Genomic DNA, 27817 nt, shown 5'->3' with positions numbered 1-27817 from the left:
TTACAACAGAGATTTCCCCTGGAAATGGTGCTTTCAGAAAAGCCAAGTGAATATATAGTGAACAGAATGCTTGCTGCTTACACACACACACACGACCTCCTCCACCATCTGCAAGATGACTTCTTCTCTTGCAAGAAAAAACCTGTGGATAAAATACCTTCCTGAGGATTTCACAGGCTGAATCCAAGCTTTTCAAGTTTCAGTTTATTCCAGAAATTATTCTATACTTTTCTCAAATCATGTTGGGAACACACTGGAATACTTTAGATGCCCTTACTCTTTCCTGTATACTATTAGATAGTGTTTATTTCAGGTGCTGATGCTAACTTCTGGTAATATCTTGTAATGCTTTATTTAGTGCCTCCTCTCTGCACAAGGAGGTTGAATGCCAATGATTTTAAAGAGTTACCTGTGTAATACACAGGGGAGACTGTATGAGGAGAGTTATTCACTGCTTACAGGTCACTGATTCTTTTTGAAAGTCTTCTGCACACTAATTATCCATGGATTGAAAGGAAATTTCCCCTCAACACTTCCGTTTTCCTGCATTTTGCTTCACATCAGTACCATGGTCTGTGTCTTGCATCCACAGTCAGAGCTTAGCTGTTCACCTATTTACTCCTTTTCTACTGTGAACTCCCTGTGTGACAAACATATTTACATCTTGAATTGATGACTTCACTCTGCAGCCCTTACACATACAAATACAGCTTTCTGTTGAACCAGTGAGAGCTTCTGTGCAGCACGATTGCAGGGCTTGTGTGACCTAGGAGAATATATATTTTCACATATTATGCATGTATCAAGGATTAATTTATAATTGCCCCGTTATTTTTTGCATTTGCAATTCTGAAGAGATCGCTAAGATTGAAATTAACTGCTCTGTTCTTACAGTTAGTCATACCTGATTGCGATCTCCCACACTGGCAGTGCAGGAGGGGCATATGAAAACTGGCCATTGACATGAATTGTTCTTCTTTGCTAAAAATGTTTCCAGTTCATTCTCCTTCTCTTTGCTTCTGAGTCCTAAAATGTGTGGCATTTATAAATATAAATCTGGTGTTAAGAAAACATGGGGAAAACAAGGGAACTGACAGTTAGCTTTCCAACAAACTAAACAAGCCTAGGTAAAATTACTTTTTAGGACCTGAACACTCAGGAGTAACAGTAGCACGTCATAACTGCAATGATCCACTTCAGTTAGGAGCACCTTGCAGAAACCAGGCATTTCCTCCGTTTGCACTTTCTCTTCTTGGCTGTACTTTTCTGTACTTTCATTCTGGTCTGTGCAAAGACTGACTCTCTAGTGCAGTACAACACAGATGAAGAGCATTGTAAGGTATACTAGTGGCGTGACTCAGACCACTGTGCATGCAATTGTGGCATCATTTCTTTAATCCTCCAAAGACCAACAGTGCAAATCAACTCACTGAGGATTTCAGCAGTTGTAGCAACTTCCAGCTACCCCTTTCAAGACAAAAAGGTTGCCTGTTACTACAAAGGAAAAGCAGAGTAGCCCAAGTGTGATGTTGCAGCCTTTATTTCGCTGTCACATGAGCAGAAACAGTTGAACTGATCCAGCCGATCAGCTGCACGTCCTTCAGTACCAAAACTATTCTGTACTACTCTTACTCTGTAAGAGTGTCTGATTGCTATCTTCTCTTCAAGCACTGAACGGCAAAAGTATACTTATGAACAGACTTTTGTGAAGGTCTTAGATTACTACATAAATGTGAAAACACGTTGGAACCATACATCAAATGCATCATTTCCCTAATGAAATAATATCTTCTGTCACTTAGTCTCTCACCATTTGCAGTGGAATCTGAGTATTGCTGGAAAGGCAAAGGGACAGTATTGGATCAATTTTCCATCAGCTGGCACCTCAGTGAAGAAAGAGTAAATAATTCAATTAAATGTAAATGTGGAGTTTGACTTGCAAATGCACTAATATACCTGTGTATTCCACAGCACTGTGTAATGTCAACAGAAGTAAACTAAAGCAGAGAGAATGACTAGAAAATGAATAAAGGAAATAAAAATACCAATGAAAGGCAAAGAGTTGCAATCAACAGCTTTACATGGCTAATCCATCCCAAGGGAATTTTTCCGAGACCGAGTTACTCCTGGAAACGGAGTCGATTAGCTAGAGAACTGTTTAGTACTGAACTAGTGGCTAAAATGAACCCAAGTTATTGCCTCATAATCATCTAGGGAATTAAATCTGTACAGAGGTTGGCTGAACAAGGAGTGAGTTCTGAATTCAGGCAGGTCTCTTTGGGAGTGTTTCTCTCTCCCAAAGTGATTCACAGAGAGCATACCAGCATGGGAACCCTTCCAAGCAATGGGTCGTAACCTCACACTTGGCTACCGGGAATTTTTCGTAACAAGCATGGAAGGTGATTGTCACTGTCAGTACATCCATGCATATATATATTTACATAGACATGTAGGTGTACATATGCAGGTGCCTTTCATGCACATACCCTTGTGCACACTCACCCCATACATCCAGTCACCTCGCCACCACTTCAGTGAGACACTCATCAATCAGTAAAGTATTGCTACATCTTCAAAGTTGGGAAACTGAGTCCACAGGTGGATGAAGTGTCCCCTGGAACAAGAGAGGGACACGGTGACAGAGCCAGGAGCGGGACCAGAGTATACCCCCGCCAAACCTCCCAGTCGCAACAGCATCCTCTCCGCAAAACAAAGGGCTAAATTAACCACGATTAATTCGGCACGTGTCAGTGCAAGCCCTCGCTCCCGCGGCCGGGGAGCAGAAAAGCCGCTCCTCGCTTTTTTTTTGGGGGGGGCGAGGGGGAAGGTGGGGGGTTGTCCCCCTTTCCCCACTCTGCGGAGCCCGCCCGCCGCCCCGTCCCGCCCCGATGGGTCCCACATGGCTGGCTCCGGAGCGGAGTGGCGGGGGAAGGGGGGGGGGGGGGGGGGGGCGGAGAGGGAGCGGCGGGGGGGGGCGGAAGGGCGGGGGGGGGGGACTCGTTACCGAAAGGCTCGGGGCCGGGGAGGGGGGGCAGCCGAGAAGGAGGCGTGCGAGGGGCAGCGCCTGAGCCGCGGGGGAGGCCCGCGGGGGGGATTAAAGGGCGCGGATACCTGCGGCGGCCGGCGGGGAGGCAGGCAGGCGGGGAGGCAGGCCGCCCCTCCGAGGAGAGAGGAGGTGGGGCGTCAGGGGGCGACCAGCCGCTCTCCTCCCGCGGCTGCCGGCGTCTCCCCGCGCCCGCCGCCCCGCGATGTGGCCCCTGGTGGCTCTCTGCTGCTGGGGGGGGCTGTCGCTGTCGTTGTCGCTGTCGGCGCCGCAGGGCCGGGTGGGCGGCCCGCCGGGCGCCCTCTCCCGCTCTCCGACCTTCGCCTCGCCGCCGCCGCTGCCCGACACGACGGAGAGCAAAGTGGAGAAGCTGGGCCGCGCCTTCAAGCGCCAGGTGCGGAGGCTGCGGGCGCGCAGCGGGCGGCTGGAGCTGGTCTTCCTGGTGGACGAGTCGTCGAGCGTGGGGCCCGCCAACTTCCTCAGCGAGCTGCGCTTCGTCAAGAAGCTGCTCTCCGACTTCCCCGTGGTGCCCGCGGCCACGCGCGTCGCCATCGTCACCTTCTCTTCGCGCAGCAACGTGGTGCCACGCGTGGACTACATCTCTCGGCGGCGGCCGCAGCAGCACAAGTGCGCCTTGCTGGGACGCGAGATCCCCGCCATCTCCTACCGCGGCGGCGGCACTTACACCAAGGGCGCCTTCCAGCAGGCGGCGGTGAGCCCCGCGCCGCGGGCGGGAGGGCGGGGGTGGCTCCGTGCTGTGCTGTGGGATGGGGTGCGTGGGGTGTGCGGTGGTGCCGTGAAGTGTGTGGTGAGGTGAGGTGTGTGATGCCGTGAGGTGTGTGGTGGTGCCGTGAGGTGTGTGGTGAGTTGTGGTGTGTGGTGAGGTGAGGTGTGTGATGCCGTGAGGTGTGTGGTGGTGCCGTGAGGTGTGTGGTGAGTTGTGGTGTGTGGTGAGGTGAGGTGTGTGGTGAGGGGTGTAGTGGTTCTGTGAGGTGTTTCGTGGGTTTTGTGGTGGGTTGTGTGGTCAAGGGTGCTGTGTGCGTGTGGCTGTGAGGCGAGTTGTGTGGTGGTGCCATGAGGTGTGTGGTGCCGTGAGGTGAGTGGTGAGGGATGCAGTGGTTTTGTGAGGTGCGTGGTGGGTTGTGTGGTGAAGGGTGTCGTGTGCGTGTGGCGGTGAGGTGAGGTGTGTGGTGGTGCTGTGAGGTGTGTGGTGAGGTGCAATGTGTGGTGGTGCTGTGAGGTGTGAGGGGTGTGATGGTGCCATGAGGCATCTGGTGGGGGAAGGTGTGTGGTGAGGAGTGTGGTGGTGCCGTGAGGTGTGTGGTGGTGCCATGATGTGCGGTGTGGTGTGGCGTGGGGTGCGCTGTGGCAAGCTCTCGGCAGCGAGGGGAGGAGGCGCGGTGAGGCGTGCGTGGGGTGGTGAGGCGTTGATGGCTTGATGCGCTGCGTGCTGTGCATCCTGTGGTGTGGGAGTACGGTTCTGCGTGCCGTGCGAGGGTGTTCAGTGTCAAGGGGTGTAGGGCTGTATGGTGGGCTGTGGAATGGTGTGGTGTGGGACGCAGAATAGTCTGGTCAGGGCAACTAGTCACCATCTTCCCATGCTGTCTGCGCCTGCGGCTCCCATGTTTTCTGCTGCCGCTGCAAACAAATGTGTGAAATTCACTCTTTGAAGGAGCAAGGAGACAATGTCCCGATTTCAGAAGTGATATATATGAGTCAAGTCTGGCATCTGAAACGTCTGCCTTGTTTCTTGGCAGCGGGACTTGGGTGCCCAATAGCTGTCAGCAGTCAGAGATAGCTACATGCTGTCTCCAGGTGACTATTTTAATTGCTGACGACTGACAAAGGTGCCCTGAAGCACTGTGTAGTATACCAATAAATAGAAGCATGTCCAGGAACATTTCCAGGCACTGGAACATGATCATCTGTGGTGTTAAGTTGTTACACAGTCCCATGGCACAAATTTGGTCTAGGCAGCTCCTGGGTATATGTTGGCAATTGAGCATGCTGGGGAGGTTTCCCTGTAGATGGCTCGTGGACACCTAGTCTGCTCTGGAAGTTTATGAGGCTAGACTGGGCTGCTCCTTGATATTTGGCCTCTGTGTGCAGAAGCATTCCCAAAGCACGTCTAGTTTTCTGTTATTTTTATGTCTAATTTCTGCTAGTGTCCTATAGCTGAGCATTCGGTGTAATTATCTTGAAACATTTTACGTGCCCTTGCTTGGAGTAAGACTGTAAGAAAAAAAATGCGTGAGACTGCAAGAGGTGCATCAGTGCTGGGCATATGAAGTTGGCAAAGATTATTCTCTTCTTCGCATTTGGAGGGAGAAAGGAAAACTGTTTTCCAATGTGCTCGGAGTTGCACATGGAAAACCTGCTTTAGGAAAACACATCCCTATGTTAGATCTTCCACTGTGAAGTCAGGTTTCAATATAGATCCATCCCAGGGGTGCTGTGTGAAGAAGTTAATGATACAAGTTAAAAATAACCATTACAAACAAAACATAAGCTTAAGAAATACCATCTGTTTTCTTGATATGGAGTCTTGACTAATCATACATTTGAAATAGAATAAACAAAAATTCCCTTCAGAAACCTACAATTTAGTTTTATGAGCCCAGCTAAACCTTGTGGCTACAACATCACTGTCATTTTACACTGTGGTCTCATAAGAACGTAGGAAGAAAAATATTCGCTGGGTGGCAGGGAGAATTGCGATACAATGACAAGATTAAATTTCGGGCTGCTTGCTGGCTCTTGGTTAAAGATACTGTACTGTGGTTTTGTTGAGATGTCTTCTTCATGTGAGACAAATTACAGCTTCAGGGAATACTCTCCTTTCTAGGCACTCTTCAGAAAATTACTGTTCTAAGTTTAAAATACTACTATTGGAATAAATCTAGAGAAGTATTTTAAGTATAGCAAAATTGTTGTTCCCTCTGGACTCTTATACTGCTGTCCTTTGTTTTTAACTGTCTTTTTGTACAACTGTAATTATTTCTTCTTTCACTTTCCTAAAATGTCTCTTTTTTCTTTTTGCATTTTAATGTGAGGTTTCTTTTGCTTCTAACCAAAATTCTCTGCTTCTTTCCCAAAACCAAAAGTGTCTGCAAAGCATGACAAACTCCCTGAAATAGTATGTTACGTGTCGTAGTAACAGAAAATGAAGGAAAGTGCATTGTTAGAATAATCCCAGCACTTAAGTCGTCGTGCAGCACTCTTCATTGGTAGGTCTCAAAGTGATTAATTCAAGTCTGTGACAGTTCTACGGAAACTACAGAGGCAGGGTGATAAGTGAATTCTGCAAGGTCATCGGGCCAGTCAGTGGCTGACCTGGGAACATCAGTGAACAGGAGCTAGATTTATTTCGCAGTTACTGTCTCAAAACCTATGGCAGCAAAACTGTTCATTGAACATTATCCTAAAAGCAGAACTACTCAGTTTGACAAACTGTTGCACATCCATGTAATGCCCGTCTTTCAAAAGATAAGGGAGTTCCCCTTGCCACTGAACTTCTGCATCCTCTCTAAAGATGCTTCACAGAGAAGTTTATTGCAAAGTTTTTGTCTTTTGTCAAAGCTGTCCATGCTTACCTTTGCTACATGGACCACACTTTGACATTCCCACACAGCAGATGAAAGATACATTCTATGAGGTAGGCAGAAATATGAACGATGTACCGCAAGAGACAGCAGCAAGAGACAGCACCCTGATGAGGAAGGCTGAACTGTTATCAAGGTTCGATTTTGCTACCCTGTTTTGGATTTCATGCTATACTTGAGCTAGAAAGTGTAAGATACATTTGCTGATGTAAAAAAGCCAAGTGTTTTTGCTACTTTTCTCAGTGATCAAGGTGTCACAGAGTTTCTGTGGCCAGTTTTTTTTTTTTGCAGAACTCCAGAGTCAGGACTTAATTGCAGGGTTGGAGGGAGGGGGAGAGGGGAAGGACCAAACCATTTTGCCCTGTGTTTCAGGAGGGAAATAAATTGCAACTACATGTCCCAGAAACCTCTTAGGCTACCTTCAGATTGCAGGAATTTGATGATGAGTTTGTCATGCTTGCTAGTTAAAAACCCTCAGTGAAGGGAATTTTTTCAAGCTTGGGTTCTGACAGTCAGGTTTAATAATGTTTCAGAGTCATTTTTATTTAGACATTATCACTGTTGAGCTCCGTACACATGTACTAGAATGTTTTCAAATGTAAGTTCACTTTCACCAAAATGTAGTTTTTAACATCTGTAAGAAATACTACTTGCACCTTCCTGCTCACTGGTAAAGTTTTATGGCTCCCAGGCTAACCTTCCAGCATCTGTAACTTTTTTTCTAAATTATTATTTTTTTTATTTGACTACTGCTATTCATAAGAACAGGTCATAAGAAGTCTGTGGTTTTCACTTTACTTGTTAGCATATGATGCAGGAGTAGAGGGAACAGTAGGAAACTAGGTACCGAATCTGGACTTTTAGAGGGTACCAGTCAACACCCCTATATTCTGCTTCTAAAACTAGATGACAGCAGGAAACCACTTTGACCGTAATACAAGATATATCAAGGTCTGCTTCATGAGGTCAGAGAAAGTAACGGCTTTGTTGCACATACTTTTTCCTATGTCTTGGATTCCCAAGACGTTAGCACTGTTCACTGACAGTGCAATAGAAGATGCTACAGTTCTCACCTTATGGCTGAAACCTGTAGCATGGATAATAATGACAACTTATTTGATGGTATCTTCCACGCAGTGAAATCATGCGTGGTTTACATGTCTTTTATGGTATCTACAGTAATTAATTTTAAAATGGGGAAAGAGTTAAGGCATGAAGTTGTTCGAAATTTGGTATGAGATCCACAAAACATCCCTCAAAGGACATTAACATGTGTGGCTTGAGACTTTTGCTCTGTATTTGGATTGTGCATCTGGGGGGTTGGAACTAGATGATCTTTAAGATCACTTCCAACCCAAACCGTTCTATGATTCAATGAATTTAGGAAGAACAGATGTTGAGTTATATAAAACATACTTAGCATAACAAAATATCTGTAATAGCAGTTACTTAGAGGTATTAACTGCTGTTCATGTTCAGCAGTCCTTAAGGCACATGTAAACAGTCTAAGAAAGGGGAAAAAACTAAGCTAATTGAAAATTCTTTGGCTTAAGTTTTTTACATAGTGAGCTGGTGGGACAGCACAAACTACATGCAGTTTATGTTAAGCAGATTGCTTATTGCATTATGGAAGGCTGCAGAGCTGTTGTGACAGCGAGGAAGAACTGAAGCAGAACTGAAAAGGTACAAACAGGTTTGAGCAAATGTTGCTGCCGCTAATTAAGGAATGCACCTAAATCCCAAAGAGGTCAGTGGTGTGAAGTGCTGAATTCCACGGCTGTAGGCACCTGGATTGGTGCTTCTGATCCTGAGAGATAACAACTTCGAACAGGACCCGTTGCACCTCGTGGGAGGAATGTGCATTCGTTGCCAGATCCATCATGAAATAGAAATGAGGGATCATCTAACAGCAGTGGAAGTTTAATGGTGTGTTCTTGTCTTAGCACCGGAGAGTCACATTTACATATGTGCCAGCATTGATGTGCCATCTTTATTGGTGGATGGTTTAAACATTCTGAAGCTGCAATGAGAATACAAATTATTTAAACTACTCCATGTGACACCCTCTTGACAAAATAATAATAGCAGCTTCTAAGAAGACAGGCTTGTTTCTGTCTTCCAGTGGAAGTAAAATAGCAAACCAGACTTGGAAGTTGTACCCGTGCACTACTCTTGAGCTGAAGTCAGAGGCAGCGTTAACAGGACAAGTTAATTGTTCTAAACAACTTGGCAACACAGTAACAGAGGGAGGCTTTGGGATTTGCTCTGTGTTACCGTAATAATTGTTGCAGTAAAAGGTGAGCTTTATGCTTTTGTAAATCATCTTCACTCCTTAGAAGTCAGTGGTGTATGTAAGTGGAAGGTCTGTCACAGCACCTACAGAATCAGGTGACGCATTTTCTGACTATCTGGTCTTTAAAATCTGTCTTTTGTATCTAACCTGATCTTGAGGGAGCATGATGAATGGCCAACCAGCACTTCAAATTCTGTGTTCTGTTGTTGTCCAATTAACAAACATGAAAAAAATGGCCCTGAAAAGAATGTAAGCACATATCAATTTAGGATAAACAGTTCTAATGCTTATTTAATGCTTGTTTAAATAAGTAATGGTGGCTTTGTTTCTTCTCTATGTCAAAAGCATGAAAGCAGAAGATTCAGCATTGTTATCCACTAGGAGAATTGGCTTTTTTAAAACAAAAAATAGTTGAAGCAAAGGAAATTGAAAATCTTTTCTTACCATGTAAGTGGTTTGCATTTTTTTATTTGAAAAAAGTAGTACCCTCTTACTAAGAAGATGAGCATTTAGTGTCATGTATGTTGTCTGTTTATCAAGAATGTGTTTATGGCTTTTTCTTCTAATGACCTCTGCAAAATCAGCAGCTTATAATGAGAAAGCAGCAGATTCTAGCCTATCTCTGGCATTGTGCTCTAAATAACTGATGATGGCTTAGGTCAGTTAAAGCTGACTAGTTTTCAGCAGTGGGCCTCTCTAAGTTCTGATACGGCCTTGGGGTCTGTATTAAAGATTATGGTGAAAAAAATGAAGTCAACCTGGTTTACCTCTGTGGTCACCTTTGAAATTGCAGAGCTGGTCATTAACAATTACTGAGCAAATTGGGACTGCAGTTTCTGTCAGCCATCATTAGTGTCGGCTCTAAATCACCACTTTTAATCAGTGTAGTGTTTGTGAAAACTACTTGTCCTGCATACTGCAGACTTGCATAGGACTTGCACACAAGATTTATACAGCAGGGTCAGAGGTAAGATACACATCTGCACATTGTTCATTGTCTTTGGACCTAGCCTGAAATGGGGCTACCTTAAGAAGTTATTAAGTAGTTCATTTTTCCTCTGGCTTTTTGGCCGGGACAGGCAAAAATTGCTCTGTTTAGCATCATATGTGGAGCTAAGCAGAGTTAAGATTTTCTTTGGTTGAAAATCTGTTTATTGGATATTGGTCTGTTTGTGCTCCCAAAATTGTATCCTGCGTTTTGGTCTACACAGAAGTGTGTGATTTGGAAGTCTGGTATTTAGCAGATTAGCTATTTATTATCTTCCCTTTAACTTAAGTGTAATTTGTTTTTAAAATGCTAAAATACGTGTATTACAAGAAGCACTGAAGGATACAGCGGTGTACCCTTTTGCCTCATCAGTTCAGTGAGGCAAACAGAGTTTATTAGTGTGAGGTACAGAAGAGAGACAGCCTGGCTTCAGGCACAGACTGAAGTGCCTCATCCGGGGAGTTTGTGTCCCAGTAGAGACCACTGGTAGGGTCGTCCCCATGTGCAATGCCTCTGTATGGCAGTTTTGTGTTAGATGTGCTGAAGCCCTTATTCCAGTGTCTTCTTCTCCATTGAGTATGTAGGAAGCTGTAGATGCATAGACACACTGCCTAACTCTAGACCCTGAGCCTGCTTCCTCTCCCTTATTCTCCATGTTCTTCCTTCTCCAGTATCCCTAGACACAATACACTTGGTAGTTCTGATCAAAAAAAGGCAAAAATTACTAGGGTTAAGTAATAGCAATGCAAAACATGGTATAAAAAGAATTGTTATCAGATGGACTGGTTTACAATACGTTAATGCTAAGTTTATGGCTTACTAAAACCTGGGTCAAAGGCATTGAAGTGACCATCTGTGCTTATACTTTTGCACGTCTCCTGGCCAAGTAGTTTGCTCATGCAACTTGGTGGCTCAGAGAATGGCAAATAAGCCCACGAAAGAACTGGAAGTTACAGTTGTCTTTTTGTTCTTTAATGTTTGACATACTCAATAATGGCATATTGTTTATTGCTTGTTGCACTATTAGAAGCATGATCAGCAGTATTCAAAGGTGTTTGTGGTTCTAGACAGCAGAAGGAAGAACTTGGAAAACATGCTAGATTTAATCTAAATCATGGTCTCCGCGAAAATCTTGAAGTTCCATGGAAAGTGCATTGTTTCATTAGTTTCCAGTTGACTGTCTCTGTTTTCTGAATGTCCTTCATGAAGTTTTAAGGCTGAAATGTTTATTATGGGTGTACTGTTTGATCCCTTGCTTAACTGCGTAGAGTGCTTTATGAATTCCACCCGTAAAAAATGCCTGTTGGTGATGCTGTGTGGGTATAGTTGAATGATACAATGATGAGCTGATGTTTTCTGACTTTCCCATCTGCTTTGAATAGGAGATGCCGCCTGTGCATTGAGGGGGCCTTTCAGGAGCAGAAAAACTGTTACAGGGTTTAAGAGAGTCTGCAAATAGACAGTATATTTTAGTAATGGCATGGATTTTACTGAAATTTTGCAGATTAGTCATCTGAAGTCTGCTTTTCATTGTATGAAAGACCCTTTCATTTTGATCCATTCCACTGGTGTTAACATATTCTGGTTTTGCTGATGTTCTTGAGTTGTTAAGTGTTAAGCATAAAAAGACAAAGGCAAAGAGCTATAACTTTCTGGAGAAGAGGGGGCAGTTATAGGAAAACATACTCCTTTCGGCACAAAGAAAGGTGTTGTGTGTCTCTCATTGCTGTGTTGGGCACTACCAGCAAGGAGACTCATTACTGGGTAGTTGTTCCTTGTCTTGCCATCATGTACCTATTTCAGCCCATTTCCCTGGGCTACAGGAAGCTGGTCTAATCCAAAGCCTTACAAGGTCATATGATCAGAGCACATCTGACATTTTTCATAACTTCTAGCTCTGAGAATTGAGTTGGATGTTTCTTCCTGGAAAGATCTGCACTGCATAGTGTACAGTGGCCTTCCAGAACTTTGTTCTGTCAACCAGCCACGTGTGAAGCAAGGAGAGGAGGTTTGGGGATGCAAGGAGACAGAGGTGTGCCAGAGTCCACTGTGTTGCACGTCTGCCAAGACAGGCCTCTATTAGAAGGCATGGTCTTTGTTTATAACATAGTACCACAAACCCTTAGCTGTTTTCTGTAACATACAGAGGCAGGGGAAAGGTGAGAAACATGAGACATTGCTGCAGGATTTAACACAAATCTCACTGATACAATAGCAGAACTAACAGCACAGTGAATGAAACCTTTCATGACTATGGTATCTGGATGATGTTTTCATAAATGTTTCGGGAATAGAGATTATTTTTCCTGAGAAAACCATTTTTTGTCTTTTTGTCTCAGAGCCTTTGGTAGAGGGGTGTGACAGTAAGTACTCTATGATCCCCAGTCCTTTAGGGTTAGCACCTTCACAGAGAAATCAGTCTTACCATGTGCTTTGTTCCAGAGATACAAAGACAAACCAGAAAAGCTACCGAGTGATTTGTTCTGAGAGTAGGAAATAAATTGAAGGCATTAAAATTTTGAAGAAGGCAGGACAAGAGAATTTTGAGTTTTTCTTAATTCATTTCCTAGACTTACGAGAGGCCTTTCCAGCAAAATACATCTTATTTAGCAGTATTTCCTGACACAAACCTCAGCATTAATATTCTGCATGTAATATATTTGAAATATTCTGTGACACATTTTAGCTTTTGTCCTCTAGTTCCACTTGTTACTGGAATTTGAAAGTTAGATTTTGCAGGTGATACGGAATGTTTGTGGTGCTCAGAATTTTCTGACTGTCCTAGGTGCAGAAACTCAAAGCACTGCTGCCTTTGGCAGCAGGTAGGCTCTATGGGTGACCAGGACCCTGTTCAGATCTTTGAGCTACTTGCTTCTCATCCTGGAGAAGAGAAGGGTCCGGGGAGACCTTATGCTGCTTTCTAGTACCTGAAGGGGGCCTACAGGAGAGCTGGGGAGGGACTTTTTACAAGGGTGTGTAGTGATAGGATGAGGGGGAATGGCTTCAAACTGGAAGAAGGTAGATTTAGATATTAGGAAGAAATTTTTCACTTTGAGGGTGGTGAGGCATTGGAACAGGTTGCCCAGAGAAGTTGTGGATGCCTCATCCCTGGAGGTGTTTAAGGCCAGGCTGGATGTGACCTTGGGCAACCTGGTCTAGCAGGAAGTGTCCCTGCCCATGGCAGGGGGGTTGGAACTCAATGATCTTCAAGGTCGCTTCCAACCTAAACCATTCTATTATTCTGTGATTCTCTATGATGTTAACACAATTCAAAACAAAAGTTCCTGTTAAAATTATGATGTTCCCTGTCGTTCAGGGTCTCTCTGGTAACCCGAACCAGGAAGATGAAGAGCCTCCTTGAATCTGAGAGCGTGTAAAAAGTTTTTAGCAGTCAGAGCTGTAATGCTCTGCTGAGCATGTGCAGTATAAACAGTAAAGCAAGAAGTCAAATTGTCTGTCCTATTTCTCTCCCAAACACTCCCCCCCCCCCAGTTGGGCTGGGACAGCTCTTATCAGTGATTACTGTGGGTTCATGTTGCTCAATTCGGAAGATACTCAGAAGACAATTGAGCAGTGACAGCTGGTAGTAAATGGGCCAGGTCATGAATTGTGTCTGTCCTTTTGGAGTGAATTATTCTGTTCTGCTTTTTTTCCTGCCTTTTTTAAAGTAGTGAATGTTTAACACAAAAGAAACAAATGTTTGGCAAATGCACTAGTCAATAGTGGTGTGAATGCTTGGTCTGAAAATACATGAAGATTAATTATGTATTCAGTAAAATATTTTGGAGTCCCTTTTTTATTACTAGCAAAAGAAAAGAGCAGCACTAGTGAAATCAAGTAACATCTTGGTTATATTAATGGTGGAAATTGCTCACGCCTGAAGAAAGCTAGGATTTTTCATTTTTCAAATCAAACTAAGATCTATTAGCAAGATAGGTTTTAACTATAGCACTATATAGCATAGCTGCATATAAGGCCTTCAGCAACTTTTCAAAGTCCTGATAAACTTGTTCAAAGGTTGTACAGCACCAAGAGATGAGGAAATGGCTATGTACATAACATGTCTTGTCTTTTAATGTCCCATTTAGAAGACCTCAGAATGGTAGAAGATTAAGGATATGTATGGTAGTTGTTTCCTGGAAACTAGGTACATTCTGTTCGTTCTAATTCGGAGCTCAAAACTGCAAGCCACCCAATTTCAAGTCACCAGATCCAACAGTCCTAGCACTTGTGTGAAACAAGTGTGTCAGTCAAAATTCTGTGAAATAGCTCTTGTCATGGCAAAGGCAGTGGTGGTTTGGGTTTTTTTCAGGGGGGCTGGTGGGAGGAAGAAACAGTCTTTATGCTGTGAAGATTTATGCTGCCTTAGACTTGGAGTGCATAGCTTTGCTCTCTGAGGTAAGAACGGTTTACTCGTTTTTCAAACTGTACAATATGCATAAAATGGCAGTTTTTAACTGTGCGATGGTACTTGAAGAACTGAAAATGTAACACACATTACAGGCAGAATCCATGCTGTAGGAAGAGGGGAAAAGGTCAGGTTAATAATAAATGCTAAGAACTGGAAGTCAAATATCTTCCATATCACAAAGCCATAGAATCACTGAATTGTGGTTGGAAGGGACCTCTGGAGCCCATCTAGTCCAACCCTCCTGGCTCCGAGTGGAGTCTACAAGACCAAGTTGCTCAGGACTACATCTGGTTGGGTTTTGACTGTCTCCAAGGATGGAGATCCTACAGCCTCTCTGGGAAACCTATTTCAATAGTTGATCACCCTTTTAGTTAAAATGTTGTTTCCTCTGTTTACGTGTATTTCAGTTTGTATACAAACTGTATTTCAGTTTGTGCCTCTTGCCTTATGCTACCAATTAGAAGAGTCTGGGCCCATCTTCCTAACCGCCCCCCTCCTCCCTCCCCCCCCCCCCCCCCCCTAAGTATTTATTTATATACATGGATAAGAGTTTATATACACAGACCTCAAGCCTTCTTTTCTCCAGGCTGAACAATACTACTTCTGTCAGTCTTTCCTCAGATGACATGTCCTTACATTTCCTCGCCTGGCTTTTTTACCTGTGTGCTTTGATCCAAAGAGTGAGGATGTGATCTCTCTGTTGTGGGACTTATTCAGGTTATACTTGCCAGTTACTTAGACATGCTTGGTACATAATTTTTTTTTGCTTGGCTAAGCAAAAAAATCCAACTTAGTTAGGATTCTTGCACGTTGATATTGTCAGAAGATTGGAAAGTTCATTCTAAATTATGCAAAAACCACATGTAAGTTGGAAAAGAATAAAAGACAAGTGGAAGATGACTACATGCAGAGAGGGTGACATTGTGGAAAGAAGAGATGAAGGTTGAAGATGAAGGGGATGAGAAGGATAGGAAAGATTAAAAGATACATGCATAGATTAAGGACATGATTTTGATGACATTTTTGCATAAATTAATGATGAGAAAATAATTGGTAGAGCTAGTACATTATTTAGCTGAAGTGAAAATCATTGTAATACAAGACTAGACCAGCATGAAATCACTGTATTTTAAATAACCTTTTTTTTCCTTTTTAATTTCTTTTCAGTTATCTTAAACAGCCTATTACTTGTAGCGCTATTTAAATATCCAGATTAATCCTATAGATATATCTTTTCCCTGAATTATGAGTAGACTTCCTGCTAGGGGAATATTCAAAGAAATCTTCTATATTAGTTAATTTCATCTGTATAGGTAACAGCTCATTCTCTAGAGCTTGTGTAGCAGTGCAGAAGAAGGTGGTGAAAGGTAACAGTTGGAAACCAAAACCTCTATCTGTGGAATGTCTTTTAGTTCCTCTCCTGAAAGGGCAATGAAACTGAAAGAGGGAATAAGATTTATTTAAGTGGAGCAATGAAAGTAGGAGTGTTCAATGACCAAAAGAAAAGGTTGTTGGTTTAGAGAAGGGGCAGAGCAGGTGTAGCCAGCTCTTTTATGTAGAGGAGTAAGAACATTTGTATCATGATTAAGGGGAACAATATTTGTCACCCCCTAGCTTTGCATTATTCATGTGAGATCACCAGCTTCCATAGGATTGCTCAGGTTTCAGTGATAGGATGCCTCACCTCCACCAAAAGCTATGGTTGTTTCCAGTACTGATTTTTTTTTTCTTTCCAGAATATGTATTTACATAAAATTTCCTGCCAGATTTGAACTTTTTTACCTGCAGGAAGGATGAAAGCAGAGGAACCTTGAAACAAAGGGTGAGCTTTGCAGCAGGATTTAGCACTGCCATTTCTCTTTGTTAATGACATGCAGATCCCCTTCTGAAGCCATTTGTGAGAAATGAAGACATAGTGTTTTAATATTTGCTGAATATATAGGTCATATCTGTGCAGTGTCTTCTGTAATAAAGTATAATTTATTCATTTTAATATAAATGTAATAGTTGCATTATGTATAATTATATTAATTCTGTAATATTATAAACTGGGCAATATTTATTTTATAGTAAATAAGTGATCCTCTGGGAAAAAGAATCATCTTGTTCTATTCACAACTCATCCCATGGCATGTAGGTCTTATGAAATTCCTAGGGTGACAACAAATTCAGTGTAAGTGGTTTACTGTTAGAGCAGAGCTGAATGGCTCTTTAATGGAGGACTTTCTGTTTCACTTCTAAGGTGCAATTGTGGTTCTCCCTGACCTATGAAAAATAACATTCCCTTTGTAGCCCTTAGGTAGTGTATTCCCTACAAGGTATACAAGTAGCAGTGTAATTTTTGTGATGAATGCGTGGATAATGTTATTTTGAAAGCTGGGTTCCAACTGAAACCTTTTAAGGCAAGCTTCTCCTGGCAAGTATCCTGGGGCTGTCTGATGTTATCTAAGGCTTACTTTGTAAAGTGAGACAGATTAACCCATTTCAGTTTGTTTCCCTTTAGACAGATATATTAATAGCCAATTCGTTATGGTCAAAATCTTCTTTAAAAGTAAACACTGAGTAAGGACAGAGATTAGGCCCGAGATCAAATGTTTATGGATTAGATGCAGAACATGTAATCAAGGCAGTAACAAAGAACCTTTGATATCGTCGTTGCTGTGGCTGTCAAATGGCTGAAGAAGTCTTTGGTCTTGGATGCTATTCATCCCTTGATTTGGTATTACATATTCTATATTAATATTAAAAACACAGAAGTTAGAGGTTTAGCTGTTTTTGTGGTACTGATAGGATTTCATTTTGCCTTGCAGTAGTGAATTTCTAGAGGATGATTTTGTATGACAATTTTTTTGTTTCACAAGACTTCATTTTTTAATTCTTAAGAACTGTTATTGGCACAAAGAAAATGGTGAGTCTGCCAGATATTTGTACACACTGAACAGAGACTGAATACAATACAGATGGTAATAACTTTTCGCTAATGTGAAAAGAATGTTTTGTTTAAGATCGGAAGGATTGCTGAAACTGACTGATCTATCACTTTTGTGAAAGAAGTGTAGACAAGAAAATAGGTACTGAAATGGTCAAAGATGAGGTGTTTCTAGTGGCCCCATGCATTTCTTTGCAGTCATGAAGAGCATTAATTGTTTTGTTTTGTTTGTACTTATTCCTGATTATGAATTTATAGTACTGACCAAATGGGTTGTGTTCTCAATTAAACAGGTCATTCAGCACCTTATTTTGAGTTATGACTGGTGCTTAGTTTCATTTGATGGTGAAATCAGAAGCAGATGTGGATATTCATACCAAAGAAACAGGTTCTCAGGATTCTTTTAACTTTTGAGTACTGTTTAGTGGGCTTTTAAGCTTTATTTATTGAAGAACCTGACAATTTATGAGATGACTGCAGAGCCTTGTCATGAAAAAAAAGTAATCTTTACGTAGATACAGTCCATGAAGTTGATGGGGACTGGTTAAATACATGGAACCACCTCTGTGTGATTACACGTAGCTTTCAGAAGGACTTTCTGGAGAGGGAAGGAGAGAGGTGTCTTGGAATAGTGGAATGTGAAACAGGGTTAAAGGAAATAAAAATTATGTGAAATGCCACACAAATATTGGAGAGAAGAGGCAGAGCAATGCAGACTGTAACTGGGACTGTCAGCAACTCTGGGTGGTGGCCTAACCCTTATGTCACTGTGCTTTCACAGAAAAAAACCCAAAACATTAACTGCACAGACATACACAGATGATTTTAAAATAGACTTATGTCTCTTCACACGCCCCCCACACCCCACCCTCCCGGCGAAGGTTGAATGTTTCTTTCTTTCCTGTGTTCTTTTCCTCTGCTGTTATACAGCAGGGATTCTGTGTCTACAGTTACAGCTGCAAGACGTGAGGGCCAAGCTCTTCAGTAGCATTGTTTTGGTTTGATTTCTGGGGGCAATATGTAGCAATCCCGTTTGTTCATCTATCTGCTTCTCTACTCAGATCCATTGGTGCCTGAATATTAGTGTCCATCGGGTAGCAGGAAGACAGGTTTATGCTCTCTTACCTGTTAGCTCAGAGAGAGAGAGTGAGAGCGAAAGAGAGAGAGAGAGAGAGAGAGTGTGTGTGAGTGTCTGTGTCTGTGTGTCTATCTGTGTCTGTGTGTCTATGTGTGTCTGTGTCTGTGTGTCCCTCACACAGAAGTGCTGCCCCAAAGAGGAGGTTGACCCTTTCAGATGCAAGGACAGAAGAGCTTTTGGCTGCTTGCCTTATCTTGACTGCTGTTGCTAAGGGATATTTGCCCCTCAAAATGTGGTCTTTTCCTGATGCTTCTCACTTACTGTAATTGATGAGCCGTGTTTTTTAAGAGGGCTTGGAAAGCTTTTGTTCACAGGACCAACAGCCAGAGAACCTTTCTTGGAAAGACATGGAGGGTTGATGTACTCTGCATAGCAGTTTCAGAGGGCATTAGTAGCAGTCTAGTTTTGTAAAGCGTAAATCCCTGCTAATTTACTTATCAGAATTAAATAGTCCTTTCTGAGATCCATGTTGTCCTGGCTAGACTACTGGGACTTAAGCTAATTTGTTCATTGACCATGCAGATATGTCCCTGTATTAGGGGAAAATATAGAGGTTTGATTGCTAACTATTGTGAGTATCACTTGCTGAAAAACTAGGGCAACGCTTAATGCCATCCACTACCTTCATCTGCAAAGTTTGTGCAGCTTTGTGCTACACACAGAGGGAAACAGAGCTGAAAGGATATTACTGACGTTGCAAAGCCACGTCCTGCCAAAATTAAGCTTTGTTGCCCCTTCTGTACATGTTGGGACATAATCGTGAGCTGACGTCTTATTCTGCCAGAGCAAGCTGTGTGCAGGTGGGATCTCCAGAGAACTGCACTGACAATCTCCATTATGTCTCTTAACTCTGTGCGAGTTGTGGTTTCTTCGTCAGTTACCTAAATCCCACAATTTACATATGTTTGTGGCCTATTTTTCCACCTTTGTTATAAATGTGATTTGCAGATTGGAAGTTCCTTCTGCAAAGCACAGAGGTGCTATGGTTGCAAAAAAACAGATAATTATGGATGGAACATATGTTTTTCCTCATCATGTTTTTTGAAATAAGCCATTTTCACTGAAACAGCTTGAGACAAACATCCTGTGTGGAAAATTTCAGCCTAAATACTTAAGAAGTTGGATAGAAGTTTAAGTTGCTTACATTCAATTTTAAAATAGCACAGTTAATGCTAAGTATGTTAATTATATGCATTAATCATAAATAGCACTACCCTCTTTGCCTGTAATACCACTTGTCTTAGAGCATCCATTTTGGAATGTATTTTGAAATGAGGTATTTGTATTTCTTCCTACTGTCTTCATATTGTTCTTTGCCTTGTCTTTATCTTCCTGATTCTTTTCATTCTAGTTTTCCGCATCATTCTGGTTTTTCACTTCATTGTGGTTTTCCACTTATGGCATAAGCAACATGAGGAAAATAGGTTTGGTTTACAAAGGGTATTTGTGTCTGCAAGAGAATTTAGTTTAACTCCCTTTGGATTTTGCATACAAGTGCATAAAATCAAGCCCAAAAGCAACATATTGCTTGGCAGTCTTTCACACTATGGTGCCAATGGTCTGTGCTTTAATTTATGGTGTGTGTGCTTGATTGTGTTTAGTATCTACCTGAAATCAATGAATTGCCAAATCAAAATCAAATTGTCCTGAAATATGGCCTGGCTTAGTGAGAAAGGTTATGAAATCTCTTCAGGTTCTTTGGACTGGCCTTACTTGTAAGCTTTTGATTAAGCTGAAAGCCAAATAATTTTACTTTGTAAGTCTTACTTTAAGATTTTGTAATAAAACTACTCAACTCAGTTCATCTCAGTTTTTGGAATTCGTGTTTGTTAAGGGTGGCTTAAATACATTTACTGCTCATCATACAATGACATGATTTTTGGAGTATCATTCAAAGGTCTGTCAAATGTAGTCTGTTGTAGCATTGTACAATTATTGAAATAAACATGGTAGTAATTTGCATACTATCAAGTTGAAAATCTGCATCTAATTCCTTCTACTTAACTTCACAGGGAAAGGAGAAAGTACACCTTCCCAATCCCTTGCCTTAGGACTGCAGACAGCACCTGTCCACCAAGAGGAGATTGGTGGTGGTCCCATATTTACTTACACTCTGACAGACTGTGGCTAATTATGCCACTCCATAGTGTAGTTTCTAGTCCATAGCACATTAACATTGCATTTTCCAGGTGGTCTGCCTGTCATCCAAGAGCAAACATACTTGGAGAGTAATTAGCACTAGTGCACTGTCAGACTGGAAGGATGAGATGGGCAGGAATCTGTGGGGCATACCCTCACTCAGGCACTACTGAGTATTGTCACAAATTCTGTGTGAAGTATTAGAAGGAATGATCCTTAAATCTGCAGGTGGCCGCAGGGTAGAAGGAACTACAGACAGTTTTTGAGGCCGTGACAGACAAGCTAAAGTGATTTTGGCAAACTGTTCTAAGGCAGAAAAGTGCTATTCAGCAGGTACCAATGAGGAATGCTATGCTGGGGTTGAAATAAACAACCATCAAAATGCTTGTTGTGAGAAGACTAACAATTTTTCCAATAGATCTGTGGGTTTTTTTGAGCAAAATAATCTCTAATAAAATACTTCCTGTTCTTTGTTACCCCTTACAGACTGTAGAGGATTTGCCCATAAATTACATACTGAAAGCCATGATAATGAGAATGTGTGTGCCACCATTTGCAGGACATTTGCAGCACATTTTCATGGTGAGGTTTGGTGAGTTTTCACCTACCTGAATGACAAAGGAAGTTTGGAATCAAACAGTGTTCGGTGTGCTGAATGGAAAAGCAACATGGACCAAGCTGAAAGCTGATATGCATCCATATCACTGTCATGACACTGAGACAGCATCTGAACTTTGGTCCCCTGGGTCGTGCACTAGATTTTCTATGTTTGTATTCCCTATTCAAACTGCGCTATGAACAAAGCTGCTAAAGCACTGCTCAGGATCATTGCTGCCTGATGCATGGGTGACTTTATCAGACAGTGTGAAAAGTGTCTTATTTCAGATCGTGTCATGATTTCTGTGATTGTGCAGACTGTGACCATCTGAAGTGTGAATCAGTGTTTGGCCTTGTCTAACCACAGGCTCTACTTGCAGATGGTTGATTTTCATTATAGTGACTGGTCTTGCAAGGACTTAATCTAGCTGTATAATTCAAATAAAAGGAGCCATATCATGGCAGAAGTTGTACAGATCGACCCTGCTAACCCTTTGCTGACGTGTGCAATTTCATTTTCTCTTCTAGCAAATATTACGACATGCCCGTGGAAATGCCACAAAGGTGATATTTCTTATTACTGATGGATATTCCAATGGGGGAGATCCAAGACCCATTGCAGCATCCTTGCGTGAATTTGGAGTGGAGATCTTCACCTTCGGGATATGGCAGGGGAATATCCGAGAACTGAATGACATGGCATCCCATCCAAAAGAAGATCACTGTTACCTTCTTCACAGTTTTACTGAGTTTGAAGCTCTGGCACGCAGGGCTCTTCATGAAGGTATTAATGCACTAACCTCAGAAGTCTACAGAGAGCAGAGAGGTCTGAATAGAAAGATCTCCAGAACTGTCTTGTAATTATATTTCATGTAGTGTTGATTCCTTTATTTTATTTTATTTTATTTTATTTTATTTCATTTTATTTTATTTTATTTTATCTTATTTTTCTTTTTCCTCTTACTTTCTAGCAGAGGTGTTTGTTCCTCAGGTAAGAGGATAAACTGTTTGTTTCATTAACTCATCATCAATGAAATGTTTGATAAAGTGTTTGATTAACTCATCATCAACTCGCCTCCTTGGTATATGCATACTTACATCCATTCAACTCTTCATTTTTTCCATGAAGAATAGCCTATGGTCCTGGCTCAGTGTAACTTTTGCTTGAATAGATGAACCTTGCAGTCAGATAGTGGTTGTCCAAAAGTGGCACCTGGTACACACCTCAAGACTAGCCTTAATACCTGTTGTTTTTTTACACGGCAGCAAGAACTAGCCTGTTCAGAACTGATTTAAATCACTGCGTATAAGAGTAAATACAGTTTATGTTTATGACCTTCTACATGCAGTAAAACTGGAAAGAGCAAGGGGTGGAAAGAGAGTTTGGACTGTAGTTTTATCCTTTTTTAATCTACTGTATTCTTAAAAAAAATTTCATCCTGAAAAATAGAGCAAGTTTAGACTAGCAAGTGAGAACAGATTACTAGACCTTCGTTTGTAAGCTAATGCGTCTTGATTGAGGCTTAGAACATGCGTCAGACTAGCCATTAGCATTTATTTGCTACATTTAATTTTTAAAAGCATGTTACTTTTATATAAGTAATATGCTTTGCTGTCATTCTGTTTATTCCAGGTAAGGTTTAATTGGTTTATGTGAATGTGCCAAAGGAAAGATTTTTTTTTAATATGACCAACTGGTTATACATGCTGTGACCAAATGCTCTCCTGATGCCAAAGATGGCATCTACCAAAGCTGGGAAAAGCTGTCTCTGCAGCTTCTGTTGGGAGTGAGACTGCATTCTGGCACCATTAGACTCAAATTAAGCCAAATGAGAACATTTGAGGATCTTTGCACCGTGGATTTCAGTGAACCTTTTTCCAGATTAAGAACACCTTTGTTTTATTTACATTTTGAGTGTAGCAAGGCTCAGCTTCATGCTGCCATCACTACTGCTTAGAGCTGGAACCTAGAGTTTTTAAGAAACATGTCAGTAATGACAGAATGTGAGGCTGTGGGGAGACTTTTGTTTGTATTTTTTTGTTGTTAATAAATTGGTACTATTTCAGACCTGCCCTCTGGCAGCTATATCCAAGAAGATATATCACACTGTTCATATCTCTGTGAGGCAAATGAAAACTGCTGCGACATCATGGCAAGCTGCAAATGCGGCACTCACACTGGCCAGTTTGAGTGCATCTGTGAAAAAGGATACTATGGGAAAGGACTACAACATGAATGCACAGGTGAGTCTCATGTCTCAGTGCTTGGGTTTCTCTGTATGCCCTGAATACATGGCTAATCTAGTTGAGAGCAAAAAGGTGTATTTGGGATTATGACTATGAACCTGGATGAGAATGCATTTGAGGCTGTTGGAAAACTGTCTCTTGCTGAAGACGTAGAATAGCTCTAGCAGTCAAACTCATATCGTACCTTGTCTCCAGCAGCAGCCCAAAGACATGCACAGGGAAGAGGTAAGAATAGGGCAAACGTTCTAACACAGTAAAACTTCCCTTAAACACAGCTCACCAACAATTTGTGACTAGAGTTCACCAACACTGAGGTGATGTCTGTTGCACTCAGGTGCTCTTAGTAAATTTTTTCTTCGTGAAATTTGCTGATCACTTTTTGAACTTTCATAAACTTTTTGGTTTGGAGAGGGGCTGTATATTTGGATCTTTGCAGGATAAATCCTTGGCAAAACTTACAGTCAATTAAATGTTCTTTAATTCTTTCATGTTGACTTTCAGTTACTAAAGAGGAAGTAGGCATTTGAGTCATTAAATAGAAACTTGTCATCACATTCTGTTAAGATTGTTGTTACTGTTTTTTGGACAAGTCCTTTACTAGAGGGCATTCAAAGTCTACAGTTGAAATAACAGCAATTTACGGTTCTTTATTTTCAGAGAAGGTATGCAGGTTTTATCCAACTCCCTCGATTTTTTTAGGACAAAAGTTTCAAAATTGTCAGAGCATATCTGAACTCTGTTATATTTGTTTTGTGAGCTGGACAAAAGGAGTACTTATCAAATATTTCTCAACTAGAAACAAAACACAGTATTTATATTGATCTCATTTGTATTCTCATAATCTCACTTGTATTCTGCATATCACAGTTCTCATGAGATGTTTCCTCATGAGATGTGAACTAAGCATGGTGGATGTACGGATCATGGTTGTATAGCTCTTTATTAGGGTCATGCTGCTTTTTTAAATGTTCTTTTCATTACATGTAGAGAGTCTCTTGATGTAACTTGTGAGAGTTGGTATTTCTGTTCAGATAATAGACACAGGCAGGTTTGTGACTAGAAACTAAACAATTCCTTCAGGAAAAGGTTTAACGATGACTGTGATGGCTATATGCCTGCACGGGGTGGTTTATAAGGATACACAGAGGGATCCAGACTATACATAAGTGCATGATGGGGGAAAGGTCTTGTCTGTCACCAGGGCAAGAAAGGACTAAGATACCCCAGTGTTTGTGTTGGAAGTTGATCAGTTGTATTATACTCCCTGCCAGCTATCATCTTGTAATTCACCTTGTGCCTCTGCAATATCTTTCCTTTGTTCTGTATTAAAAGAAGTAGGTAAGCAGGAATTCACTGGGTTTTGAGTGCAACACCCATAGAGGAATGTAGTTAGAGGCAATGTCAGCACCTGCATACTGGATGTAAGTGCAGCTTACTTGTATGCTCAACTCTAAACAAAGATACACTATTCCATTTTGCTTATTTTCAGTTGTAATTCTAATTTGTTTCAGACAAAATCAAATTTTCATCTTAATTTTCTTTCGTAATTCAAGTCAACTTCCTCCACCTCAAGTGCCTTAGTAACCTATTGAATAAAATAAACACAGCATTTCTGCCTCTATCAATAGCTTGTGCCATTAAACATTGTTTTGATATATTCCTAAAGATAGTGAGCCTATCATTTTAGAGTTACACTTTCTCCATGAAAGGATCTTTTGATGGGGTGAGCATACCTTTTAAGTGCCACCAAGAATGATAAAAGTCTGGTTTCTTTAAATGGGTACTTCACAGCTGCAGAAGAAAGTTTTGTTTTGACATCATCATCAGATGCTTGTAACATAAGTTTTTAAAGGGGTTGGTGTTAGATATACTGCAAATAAGCTGATGACTGCAGCCATCTGCTATATATGTGAAGATAATTGAAGATGCAACATATATTTTAGGGAGAATTTGACCTGAGTAACTCAAGCCTGTTCTTTAAAATATGTCTGCTCTGTTAAACTATTGCGTTCTTTAAGACAGACAGAAACAAAAGGCAACATGTGTTCTTTAAAGGAAAAACAACTATTTTGAAATCATTTATTCTGAAGAGGATTCCAAACTTTTTTTTAATGTTTCCCAGCTGAGCATGGCTGTGGATTTATAAAGCATAAGGAATCTTAAGAATGCATCTTAACTTTTCTTCACTGTATAATGTGCAGGAGGACTTTTGGCAAGTTTACAGTGACAGTTTTAATTGGACTACTTTTAGCTTTTGATTGGTTAAACTTGCAGATACTCTACTAGCCTATGTTTACTTAATACACTAAGGGTTTTTTTGAAAAGCTTTCATTAAGATGGGAGATTGTTATTCTGCAACGTATCTGTTCTTTTTGCTATTTTAGTTATTTTCTGTGCTTATTTTCTGTATGCTCTTGTGCTTATGCATTATACCGCCTTACTGTTGTTTATGGTTTTAAATGTGAGGCATCAGAATAACTATGTAAAAATTGTAACAGTTCTTTACTTTCCTAATTACCTGAAAACACTCTCTAGAAGGCTTCCATAAAATGAAATAGGAGCCACATGCTTTGTGCTGAAGAGCAGAAATTGGCTTCAATGTCCCCCTCCTGTTCTTTGTAATATTGTTGATGATGTGCCACAGAAAGAAGAACAGACTGACTGTTCTGTACTTTAAAAAGCAAACCAAACAAAAGCTTCTTGGCCCACACTAGCAGCCTCATGCAGCCAGAGACATTCGTGACAATTGTGACAAAGGAAGGGGGAAGGAGGAGGAACAGAGGTAGTATCATACCCAATCCAAAGTACTGTAGAGTACATAACCAACTCCTCTTCAATAACGCTTCACTTTTTTTTTCTCCTTCCTTTCCTTGATTACAAATGTTGAGTTTCAAACTAGAGACAACCAAACAAAAATAAAGAGGTCAGCAAAAATGAATCTGTGATTTCCACTGTATGACTATGTCTTCCATTCCACCAATAAAAAGTTGGGTTGTTAAGTCAACTGCTTGTTCCATAGAGAAGTAAAACAAATGTCCAGATATCCATTTGTATCTTCTCCTCTGTCTTAGGAAGTTAAGGAATATGTCTTTAACACAGACTTTTCACACATTTTTTTCAGCAAGACTCTCCTGAGAAAGTGCTTTTTTAAGTGGTGTCTTGGGTTGGATGCACTTTTAGATTCATGATGATGCAACAAAAGGATGACATCTGTCATGTTCATCTCATCAGTTACCTCCTAAGCAGAACCACAGTTATTGGGGAGGACAGGAAACTGTTGTCTTACAACCAGTAGTTTCTTTTATCTAACATGTGGACTCTTTTCTTGCAGTACAAGGTATCCATGAAAAAGGTGTGCAGTTGGCAGGGCAGAACTAGTAAATGAAATACTGGTAGTCAATGCTAGTTATTCCTTCTTTTGTTTATTTTTCGTCCACTACTTGGATATAGTTATTGAAGTGTAGAATTTCACCATATGTATGAGTATTCAATAGGTTGCCTAGGCTTTGATTTAGTAGTATGCAGCATATCAGTTACCACCTGCACAGCCACTGGGGCAACAGTTTTGCCTACAAAGCAGCACATGGATTAGATCTGTAAAGAGCCTTTCCAATGAAACCTGAAATTATATGAAAACTTTGGCTTTTTTTTACAAATTTTTATTCAGAACACATTCACTGAAGACTTTAAACTTTGAGGTAATGTAGGTCCAGCAAGGCAGGAGAGATTTGCATTTTGTGGTTTCTTGGATTTTGGACTCAATTTTCAGCTGAGCATTTTTTTCCATGAGATTTTCAGGGTTGTTCCTGTTGAGAATGCAAAACAAAACCTGATGTTCATGAGTTGGATAGCTTTCTACTTAGAAAAAAAATATTTTTCTGTTTAATATATTGCTAGCAGTTCTTTTCTTAGTCAGACAGGAAGAACTTTAATTCCAGTGGTGATTCCAATGGACTAATCAAAGAAAGCTAATCATCTCTTCTGCCATGATGTGTCCTTCCTCCCTTCCTTTTGATAGGAGCTTCTACCCCCCTGGAATCTGGGTCACCCTTTCTCAATATTCCTTTTGGGGGGGGGGGTCTTTAGCTACCCTGTAGGACATAGTGGCTTAATGAAGATTTGCGAACCATCTTGAACTTGTCATACTGTACGTGGAAATTGTCACACTGTACGTGGAAATTGTCACTAAATTTAAAAGATCCCTCCAAGCCTCAAGGCATCCAGAGTCATATACCATAACATAAACTCTTCAGCGGGTGCCTGTCTTGGATCCGGAGGAGAACCACCAGCAGCACTCTGAGATTCCACTAGTAATTGACAAACAGGGAGGGAAGCAAGAAAGGGAGAGTAAAAAAGAGTGCGTACAAAATGTCTCCAGCCACAGTAAAATCTATTGAATCTGAAGGTTTGATTAGTTCACAGAAATGCAA

General features: G+C 41.3%; 1 protein-coding gene across 1 annotated transcript in view; it reads left to right on the top strand.

Moving 5' to 3' along the window:
* Nucleotides 1-3167: 3167 nt before the first annotated feature.
* The window catches only part of SVEP1 (sushi, von Willebrand factor type A, EGF and pentraxin domain containing 1), a 137005-nt gene continuing 112355 nt past the window's right edge, over nt 3168-27817 (top strand). The window contains exons 1-3 of the mRNA XM_082497845.1: nt 3168-3755; nt 21669-21924; nt 23208-23384. Coding sequence (XP_082353971.1) covers nt 3249-3755; nt 21669-21924; nt 23208-23384 — 940 coding nt within the window. The 5' untranslated portion in view covers nt 3168-3248. The remainder of the gene's footprint in view (nt 3756-21668; nt 21925-23207; nt 23385-27817) is intronic.

Source organism: Vanellus vanellus (assembly GCF_965231255.1).
Source record: "Vanellus vanellus genome assembly, chromosome: Z".
NCBI classification, from domain to species: domain Eukaryota; kingdom Metazoa; phylum Chordata; class Aves; order Charadriiformes; family Charadriidae; genus Vanellus; species Vanellus vanellus.
The sequence above is the reverse complement of the archived record's forward strand: the minus strand, read 5'-3'. Positions and strand labels throughout refer to the sequence as shown.